We start from the raw sequence: 10,650 nt of genomic DNA, 5'->3' as shown, positions 1-10,650 counted from the left end.
CATTTACCATAATATCTCATACTTCACAATCTTTAACACATTATTTATCACTCCAAAAAGCATGTATATGAAAGGTACCTGAAAATAAGCAATAAACCATTTTAATACTGTCACCATCTGAGGCTATGGATCTTTGAGAATTTTCTTCTCATTAACTCTGGAATACTAGTCATAACCTTGAGACTGATAATGCATAGAAAATTATTTTATCCAAGTGTAAAGCCCTTCTTAATATATGTATTAGAGGTCGGCAATTCAAAAATGAGACTTTTTGAGGCCCTAAATACAGAATCCTGCCCTTTGCTCAGACAAAAAAAAAAAGAGACTTGCAGCTCTTACAGAAGTCATATTAATGAAAATAAGACCTGCATTTCCAGCCATTTATTTATTTTAAAAGATTGAAATCAATAGATGGATTAAATATCACTATTAATAGTTGATACTTTTGTTTGCACTGGCATATTATGTTCTTAGCATAGGTTTTTTTTTTTTTTTTTTAACGGAAACATTTTGAGAATGCTGATTCTTTCCAGATAACTTAGCACTAGCTTTCTAGATCACTCTGCACGATTTTTCTTTGAAATTGTAAAATTAAGATACAGAAAGCCATGGGCTGCATTTGAGCCGCTGCTCTCTACTGGAGGGTCCACTGAGTTTCCTCCCTTCTTTACAGCTGCATTTGAGTTTGGAAAAAATATTTCAAGGCTTAGACCCCCCTCACAGTCTGAATCTGAAATGAATTGCCAAAACAGAAAGTCAGACTTTTGGTGTCCTACGTGACTGTAAATACTCTTCAGAACAACTTAGCGCTGAAGAAATTGGGGAATACCATTCATATGGTCATAACAGTGATCGAGATGAGTGGCATAAATTTGAATTTGTCTAGTGATGAAAGCAGAAAGGTGGCCTGAAAAGCCAGTTTCAGATGTGAGCGTGGAGGCAAGTCTCTGAAGATGGGACCAGTCAGAATATTCCAGGTCCACTCTGTCTCACCCGCGGAGGACGCTAAAACAGGATCCTCAAAGAGTCGAGAGGACCCAGGTGCCTAAAACAGGGTGTGGGTGCGATCCAAGCGTGCCTCAAAAGCAAGCATGGAAACGCGCTGCTTTTCAGCTGTTCAGCCCTGGAGCCGTGTAAACCCCTGCGGGTGTCCCCCTTCCCGACGGCTCTCTTGGCACCTGTCTGCAGGTCCAACAAACCGCGGGGACACGGGCACGTCCGTGCTTCGCGCTCCCTTTGGGATGCCCCACAGCAGCCCTCTGCTCTCGTCTGGCCCGCCCGGTTCCCTGCACGCTTTAGCTGTTGCCCCTGGGATCCCTCTCTACACGGCTCCCATCACTGTGACCGTCTGTCCTTCGGGAGGCCCAGGGGTTGGAAACTATCCCACTTTCGATCCACCCCAGCAGCCTCGCAGGCCCAAGGCCAGCACAGGCCAGCCGGTGAGGCGCAGGAGGGCCGGTGGCGAGGACGGCGGCACAGGGACGGGAACAGAGGGCCCCGGGGCACCGGGGGGAGGCCGGGCAGGGCGGGAAGGCGCGCAGGACGCCGCGCACGGCATTGTGGGAAAAGGGAGCGGCGACCGGCGCAGGGCATTCTGGGAAGGGACAGGCGCGGCCGCGCAGGGCATTGTGGGAGTGGCGGTGGCTGCCAGGCGGCCGGCCGGCGCAGGGCCTTGTGGGAAGGAGGGGAAGCTGTACCGGAGCGGGGAGCTGGCCCCGCCGGGGGAGTGCGGAGCGGCAGCCCGCGGGGCGCGAGACCGGCCCGGCCGTTGCTCGCCCGCCCGCGAGGGATGGTGCGCATGCGCGGCGCGGGCCGGAAGCGCCCCGGTTGCCGTGACGACGGCGTCGGCCCCGCGGCGCGGCTGAGCCGGAGCGGGCTGGGAAGCGGCGGGCCCCTGCCCTGGCCCGCCCGCCCGCCCATGCCGCGGAAAGCGCTGCTCTGCGTCCTGCAGCTGGACGTCCGCTCGGTGAGTGCCGCGGCCCCCGTCGTCCTCAGCCGGGCGAGGAGAAGCGGCGGTTTGCCCTTCCGCCGCCGCTTCCCGCTCCGCTTCCTCCTCTCAGCCGCCGCTCCTCTCTCCCGACCCGGGAGTTCTTCAGGGAAGCTGCTCCGGGCCGTGTTGCCGAGTGGGGCCCGCCCTCCGTCTGGAACTCAGGCTGGCTCCTGGGCAACTTCTGCCCCTTCTGTGTGCGTGTGTGTGTCCTCCAGCAGCCGGTCCCTGTGCCCCCGTTGGTGTTAGCAGCAGCCGTGCTCCTTCACAGCTCTCACTTTCCCGTGGAGAAGGCCTTTTTTAAAAGACACGGATTCTTGTGAAGCTGTATGGTGTGGAAAAAAGCACTCTTGAAAAAAAAACAGAATAAAAGAAATCCTGGGAAACAGCAGCTTATGGTCCCCTGTGAATGATGAGGCCCCAGTGAGGAGCAGGAGGTGGCACTGGGCAGCTCTGAAGTACCTGGGTGTTACATGGCAGGGTTGAGGTCAATAGGTGTGAAAGTGGAAAGTTTTGCATTAATGATGTTAGGACAGTTCCTTGTGCAGACTTTGCAAAGTTTTCTGCTTGTATACAAAGTGGGAGTAAAGTAAGAGACTATATATCGTTGTCCTGATACCTTTTAAGAAGTAGTTGACGTAGATAGTGCTCTGTTACTCTGGAGCTGATGGCTTCATAGGCACGGGTTGCTGTAATCGAGGTTAGGCCTCCTCACAGGGCAAGCGCTGCCAGAATACTTGCTGCTGGAAGGAAAACCCGAGGTGCCATTGAAAAAATTCAAATGCAGATCCAGAAAGTACATACTGGGAAATGGACCTGGTATTCCTGATTGCTTACTCACCTTTGTTCCCAAACTTGTGTGGCTGCCCTAAAATAGAGCTGTGAATATCTGCACATAGATGGTGAGGGTGTCACCCTAATGGTGGTGCTCTGCTGTCTCAAAAGCTAGTGTTTGTCTTCATAATGCGAAGGCCCCGCTTGGTTTCTTCTGCCATGAACTACTCATGTGCCAGGAGAGAGTAGAGGGAAGGTGTTGCCCCAGGGTCAGGCTTCTTCAGTTGTGGGGTATTTGTTATTCGCCCTGCTCTCACGGATAGAAATAATAATAGAAAGGGAGAGAACAGGAAATTTTCAACACAGATCTGAGTGCCCCTTTCAGCACATGTGGGTCGTTCACTTATATCCCTGCTATGCTACGTAATTTCTCTGAGATAACCCTTTTAGTAAGTGTATTTAGTCTGGTTTTGAACCACTTGTTTTGCCTTTTTTTTCCCCATTGGAGCCTACTTTGGCATTTCACTCCTGTGATGGTCTGAAAACTTTCCAGCCTAAATTTCCTTCTGTCTAGTTGATGGCCTACTCTTATACAAATGTCATCACTGGCCTTTCACTTAAATAATTTTTTTTCCTTCATTGATGTTTGGTTTCTTGATGTATTTTTTGAGCAGCAGTTCTGTCCTTTCACTGTTCATCTTGGTCGGCTAAAGAAATCTCTTTCTTTTGGTAGTATTTTGTTTGATAGGCCCACCAGTTTTCTGATCATGTTAAGGATGGGTGCTGCTCTTCCACTTTGAATTTGCATTGATCGGGATTGGAATTGAACTCAACATTCCAGATGGGGTCTCACTGTTGCCTTATATGATGTCAGGGGAAAAAAAAGTCCAAAATTCATCCTATATATCTTGTTATTAGTCTCTTCACAGCTACACTGCATTTATGCTGTCATTTACTAACATACTCATCATCTTCCCCTCAGCCAGCTTTGAAGGTTAGTCTTCCCAGTGAAAGCAGAAACTGTTGTTAATACACAGTAGGTGCATCTCATTTCTATTACTGTCGTGCTGCAAACATTTTTTTTCTATATCTTTTTCTTGACCTCTGATGATTTCTGAATTTTAATTGGAAAAATTTCATGAGAACACTCTGACTTCTTGTGTCAGGCTCATTAAAAATATCAAAAGACAGGGATCTCAAGATATATAAAGGAATGGTTTTAATAGTAACCCTCAGCTTGATGCCTCCCAGTTTTGCACATTATTAATGCTGTCCTTTGGCCGCTTCTGTACCACCTTAGCACTTTCTTACTAACTCTCATCTTCTGCATTGCAAGTAATAATTTCTCATGTGGCACAATATGATGTTACTGATGTCCAGATAAATTAGATATCCTTTGCTCAGAAAACAGGCTTTCAGGAAGATGTCAGGTTTTGCTTGACTGATCTATTTTTATGAAACATGCTGCTGGGCTCTTTTCTAGTCATGCTTTTCTCCATATCCTTTATTCTTTACTTTTGCGTATTTAAATATTCTGATTGGTGGGGTTATAATTTTTCAGATCCCTTTTTCTGCCTCTCACGAGCCTTGTGTTTGTTATTTTTCAGCAGATGGTACTATCCTTGTTTTTGTAACATAGGTTTTAGTTATGCATAGATGCAGCAAGAAAAATTACATTCTTTCAGAACCTGGGCTGAAGGTGATTCAGCTTCCCTGTGGCTCCTTGGTCAAGGCCTGGTACATATTGGGTGACTTCAGTTTCCATAATTTCATTCTTCAACTTGTTTTGTTGGGTTTTTTTCTCCCGTATTAAGTATCATTAAAACTAAGGGACATAGATTTGTTAGTTTTCACATCCTGCTTGATTTACACTACATCCAGTTGTTTTCTTCTTGTTCAATTTATTTGTGACTAAAGCTGTGTCCAAATTTCTGATTCCTTTTCCCGTCCTTTTACAATGCTCTGCATAGTTCTCAACCCTCTGTGAAACCAATCCACTTGTGTCAGAAGTTCTGTCCTCTTAGGTTTTTTCCTTGCTTCAGGATACAGATGGGTTTTGCTTCTTTTGACTTGATGAAATGCCAAGGTCTTTTCTGATCAGAGTCCTTGAGCTTTTTTGTTTATTTCACTCCTAGTTTTCTTCATTTCTGAAAGGCTGCTCTTCAAAAATGGAAAGCCTTGGTTAAAGACCTTATTTGGTTTATCCTGCCGTTAATTTAAATTGAATAATTCATGATTGCTCAGACTGAGATTTCATTGTTATTTGGTTTTTTTGAGACTAATTTTGGTGCCTTCCTCTGTTGCTGGCATTTAGATTGCTCATGTAGCAACAGAATGAAATTCACATTATTCTTCATGTCATTGCTACATGGAGAATTCACAAATGCAGCAGTGAAGGTAGGTAAAGCTTTAAGCACTAAGATGAATTAATAGCATTGTGGATTACTGCCAGGTAAGGAGACTAAAATGGCATCTCTTCATGTTGAGAAGATTATTTTTGCAACTCTAAGTCCAAAATAGTATTCTATCTGGAAGCTTGCAATCAGCAGAAGTTAAGACTGTCCATTGCCCTTCAAACTCTTCTTGTTTTGATGGTAGCGGGCAATTAAAGAGATTTTTCAAGGCCTGCCTTTTTCATTGGCTACATATGCAGCTACAGTTTTAGGACTGAGTGTAAATGCCAAATGCCGTAGGGGACTGCGGATTAGTAGAATTGTGCTCCTTTCCATGTGATGAATTCAGTGATTTCTTTTTGGCTATTTGTGATGTCTCAGCACCAGGGCTGGTACATTTTTTCATCTTCCTAGGAAATGCAGGAGGGTAACACTGTCCTAGACATTTATCATAGTTCTCCTGGCTGGTTGTAATATCAGGTAATTGCAGCATTGATATCCCTCTTCTTTAGCTGATCCAGAGATAATACTATTACAGTGTTTAAAATGGTTCCTCATCCTGCCTGGACAGGTTGCAGTCAGATAAGAACTTCAATTTGTATCCTAAGTGTTATGCAGCTCCATGCATTGCATATTACAAAATAGGTTTAACAAACTGCAGATATACGTGTCATTCATTTTTGGAGCTGGTTTAAAGTTACATGAACATGTAGATTTGGTGTTCCAGCCCAGGTAATGAATTGTGCAGTTTATCTCAAGGGTAGTAAAACCACAAGTTTATGCATGTGCTATCTTGCCTCACGTGCTGATTTATAAGAATTTATTTTCTTTTATGGAATAGCAAGAATAAATGACACCTGTTGTTTGCAGTTTTGCCCTCTGCAATGTCTTCAAACCTCTCACTTTTCATCTCAATAAATAGGCAAATACTGGTTGCCTTCTCTAAGGTGAAAGGCACGAAACCCCAGCTAAAAATGATTGTAAATTCTACAAAAATGTCAAGAAGAAAAGCGAGAACTAAGCTAATATGACTGTTTGGGAGATCTTGCCCTGTATGAATGAAATCTGTCTTTTTCACTCACTCCTATTCACACTTGCAATTGCATGAGTGTCATACAAGCCGTTTAATGCTTGACAATCTGTTTCAATTGGGATATCTATTATGCTGGCACTATTCTTGCAGATTTGAAGCCCTCATTTACATGGAGAGGAAACTCTCTCTTTTTTTTTTTCCCCCCTCTTTGGATATTTATGAGAAGCAGCACTATTTTTTTAGCTTATACTGTATCTATAATAATCTATCGCACATTGGTTTCTGTTATTTCTTTCACCCGAGGCTGTTTTTCTACTGTTTATGTAGTTTTCTTTTAAATCCAGTTAGGATTTCTCAAGTAAAACATTCATTTGGGAGTACAAGACTGTAACCAAAGCTCTTATTTTAATTCCTGTCACTCTCCTCCTTTGTCTTTCTACCTGGCACTTGAAAGTCTGAACACTTTCTGCAGCAACCTTATGTTGGAAGAGACAACCTCATATTTATTATACTGTGATAAAAAGTGAGCAGTAGAACTGAAGTGAAAGGTGACAGTTCTCTGGCTCGTTAATAGAATAAAACCGTGTGGCTTATAGAAAATAGCAACTACTTTTGCTATGAGTTGTGTACATCCTTGCGATGAAAACACAAGAACGTCTGATGTTCATCAGGAGCTTTAAAAACATACCAACTTCTTCTTAGTTAAAGAATAAGAATTGCCCAGAGAAAGTTGAGAGATTAGTAGCAGTATCTGGCAGCCTAATGAGGAGCCTCACCTGACTTGAATACCCTCCAACGTGGCCAAACTTCTCAGATAAAAAATTATGTGCCATGTGTCTCATAGTAGTGGAACAACAGCTGCTTTTTCTCATTTACATGTTAGAAAGCAAAGTTAATATAATATTTGCAAATAAACTTGCCCTTTTTGGTGGCTGGACAGAGTATGGCTATCTAAGCATGTATATATATTGGCTTCATTATCTCTGTGGCTAGGCTAAAATTTGGGTGGGTTTTTGTGTCTTGGCATCATGTAGACTTCATTCTACATGACACTTCATGTAAAGCCTGATGTGACCCTTGATGATTAACTCTTATATAGTCAGTGCATACCTTTGACTGTACTAACTTGGGATTGGTATACCAGGTTTCAGTTCTGGTTGAAGACAATGGAATATGTTTACTTACAGTATTTGGTCCTGATTATTTTTAAATAGTGACTATTTTTCCTAGTCAGTCTATACAAACAGAATTGCTTTAGAAAAGATTTTTTTTCACTCTAATCTGTTATAATCTGAGTCTCAAAAATCAACCATTTCAGCCTTGACCATTTCATTTTATCTTGAAAACAGCCGTTACTTTTATAACTAAAGTTCAATTTGTTTAATGAATGTGTTACTCTTACAGATAACTTGCCCTGGAGTGCTGCTGAAAGACAAAGAGGAACTTTATCTCAGTGTCTCTGTACTTGGGCAGTACAAAAAAACTCAATGCGTCCCTGCAGCGTTTCCACTCTTCTTTCAAGAAAAACTAGTATTTGAAAAGGTAAGATAATGTCAAGAGCTAATACAAGCTAAATAAAACCCATCCCAAAAACTCACTGTAAAACCCCTGAGCATAAGTAATCACACTGAGGATGGCATAGCATTATAACTCCTGCTTCTCTTCAGCACAAAGGAGGTTTGTGCCTATATTATCCACATGATGACTCAAGAATTATGCATACTGAAGATTATAATGTATGATGAGGCTTTTTAGGTGTTTTGTTCATTCTTTTGTGAACTATCCTTTTTTCAGTGTCTGTTTTCCTGGCTTGGAGGGAACTGAATGTTGCTGTTCTAAAAATTATGGCAAGGTGAAGAACAAAGAGTATAAGATATAGGAGAGTCAACTTAATTTAGTAGAAAGACAGAATAGCAGCTCAAGCGTTTTTGGTGACATCTTTCTCCCTTTGAGATACTTTTTTTCATGGTTTGTCACCAGAATTCCCAGGTTGGTACTCTGGCCTTATAATTTATAGTTGTTTATCACATATTCTGAGTCCCTACTAGCTTCATTATTAGTATCACAGGGATAATGAAACACAGCATCTTACAGATACGATCTGGCTTCTTGACTATCTATGAATAATAATACTTTGCCCTTTCTAGTTCTTTTCTTTTAAGCATCCCTCAGCACTTTGAAAACCAGTCTGAGTAAACATCAGTGATGCTCTGGTGATGTGGGTAAGATATAAACAGTGATAATTTCACCAGCTACCGGAGAGTAAAAAAGACCATATTTTTTTAAAGGAAAACATACCACAAACTGCTTAAGGAAAATGTACTGAATACTGTTTTCAGTAATTTAGAGGAACTCCAAGACACCAGGATCTGTCTGCTTACAAAAGAGATGAACAAGAAAGCTGAGAGCAATATCTGTCTGCTTACAAATAGCTATTACATAGGTCTAGATACTTGTGGAGCACCAGTACTTTGGTATTTTTTAGTGTTTGGTACCTTGAACAGCAAAGTGATCTACACCACTCTGCTGAGACTTTGGTACAGTATTAGGGGGAGTTCTGTTACCTGCTGAATATCCAGTGCAACATCCTCCCCTATTCCTTGCCATCTATTCACGCAGGATTCAGGTTAAAAAAACCCCCTGAACAGTCCTCTGTACATTAATAGTCACATCCATAAAAATGAAGCTTAAAGCGTTACTAATATATTAAAGAACATATTCTTTACCTATCAGAATTCTAGTACATTCAGCAATTTATCTTTCTCTCTTTAAATTTTCTCAGACAATACTTATCTCTCTACATGTTCAACTCTTCACAATACCTCCTAATTTAAATATGGAGAGGTAACCCTGAATGGCTAGAAAGCGTATGACAAGAACTGCTAGCTTTCAATGAATTTGATCATCTGCCAAATGATAATTTCAGTTTCCTTTCTTTTTCTAGTGGGAATAGGACTCTTGGCAACCATCTGAAGCAAGGAAGAATATTGATTTTTTTTTTTTTTAATTTGTTTTCCCCTTCTTTTCCCTAGAGGTCCATCTGATAACTTTGACTGTGCCATTATTATTATTTATTAATTGCTTTTCCAGGCATTTGCTGACATAGTTGATCCTGGAGACCTTGTGGAGTTACTGGAACGTAGGTTCTGCTTTTTATATGTACTGTGTTGTATGCTTTAATGTCATGCATGCATGGGCTCTAAAGACTTTTCGGAGGTTTAAAGTATGTGATAATTTTTCTATCAGGAGCCTGTTCTCTGAAAAGCTAGTGGGTAACCAATGTAGTATATGATGTACTAAATAAGTAGTACACTAGCACTAGTGGGTTTTCAGAATAAAAGATTTGTTGTCAGTGCAGGCAGAGGTTTTTTGCTGTCTTTGGTTACTGGTAACTTACCCAAAATACTGTTAACTAACAAAATGCCTCTAGAAATGTATTCTGTGTGCTTTAGAACAGGAAAAGGGTAAAAAGTTGTAAAATCCAGCTGGTTATCCACATAGGTAATGCAGTTCTTTACCTGATAATTTATTTGATTAATTTTCAAATAATATAAGCATAAACCTTTGATTTTGGTAACATTATTCTTTTCAATTTTTAAGAAAATTGTATGTCTTGCAACACATGGAGCATAATGAATTGTAGTGAGGCAACACTGACCCTGAACTCAAAACTCCAGCAATATGCTCCCTCATGCTGGCAGTTATCTGAAAAAGTAGTGAAGCTTGCATCATCTCCTTTAAAAGAAGGACAGACTTGGCAGCAGATAGAACTTACCAAGTTCTAAGTCAAACTTAGAGCTGTCATTTGTACACTGCTAATGCCATTGTTTTCATCTGTGGTATTTACGCAAGCTGTTCTTAATTTTGTCTCATAGTTGGTGTAGTGGAAATAGGGTAGCTACATACAGCGCTACAAAGCTTAAATCAGTGAGCCATTTTTCTTGGGGTTTGACTATGAGAATTACTTTCCATTTTAGTTTTTTTTTAACTCATTAAAAAACTTTTTTCCTTTCTAGTTGACACAGCAGTACTTGAACTAATACAGCTTGTTCCTCCAGGTATTGTATCAGTCTCTTCATAAATTATTCAGTTTAATAGGTGAATTTCCATGAGGACATTGCCCATTACAGCACAATCACTTTTTCCAACACACAAACAACATGGAAAGCTCTTCAACAAATAGTCCTCTGAATATAAAATGTTAATAGATCAAGAGGATCTCATTCTTGAAAGAGAATAATAACTGAATATTGAAATGTACCATACTCAGGCTTAGGAAAGTGATAATATTTTAAAAATGGAAAATAAACTGAAATCATCCAGTACACACTTATTAACTGCATCACAATTCACTTGCAAAGTGGCTGTCTGTGAAATTTCAGAGTGCATAATCTTGTTCTCAGAATGACACTTTTTTTCCTTCCATTTTAATGGTGACCATTGGGAAAACTCTTATCCTCACT

The 10,650-nt window shown here is 41.3% G+C and overlaps 1 protein-coding gene across 7 annotated transcripts in view; it reads left to right on the top strand.

Moving 5' to 3' along the window:
- Nucleotides 1-1,659: 1,659 nt before the first annotated feature.
- Nucleotides 1,660-10,650, top strand: part of SPATA6 (spermatogenesis associated 6) — a 40,126-nt gene continuing 31,135 nt past the window's right edge. For 4 of the 7 annotated variants that reach the window (XR_008578067.1, XM_054833787.1, XM_054833782.1 and 1 more), the window contains exons 1-4: nucleotides 1,662-1,966; nucleotides 7,592-7,729; nucleotides 9,278-9,326; nucleotides 10,204-10,245. Coding sequence is in view for 6 of the 7 variants with exons in the window: in XM_054833787.1 (XP_054689762.1) it covers nucleotides 1,790-1,966; nucleotides 7,592-7,729; nucleotides 9,278-9,326; nucleotides 10,204-10,245 (406 nt within the window). In the remaining variant the exon portion in view is untranslated. Of the gene's footprint in view, nucleotides 1,967-7,591; nucleotides 7,730-9,277; nucleotides 9,327-10,203; nucleotides 10,246-10,650 lie in introns of all 7 variants that reach the window. The other 3 variants (XM_054833785.1, XM_054833786.1, XM_054833783.1) reach the window with 3 other exon arrangements.

Source organism: Grus americana, chromosome 8, assembly GCF_028858705.1.
Source record: "Grus americana isolate bGruAme1 chromosome 8, bGruAme1.mat, whole genome shotgun sequence".
NCBI lineage: Eukaryota > Metazoa > Chordata > Aves > Gruiformes > Gruidae > Grus > Grus americana.
The sequence above is the reverse complement of the archived record's forward strand: the minus strand, read 5'-3'. Positions and strand labels throughout refer to the sequence as shown.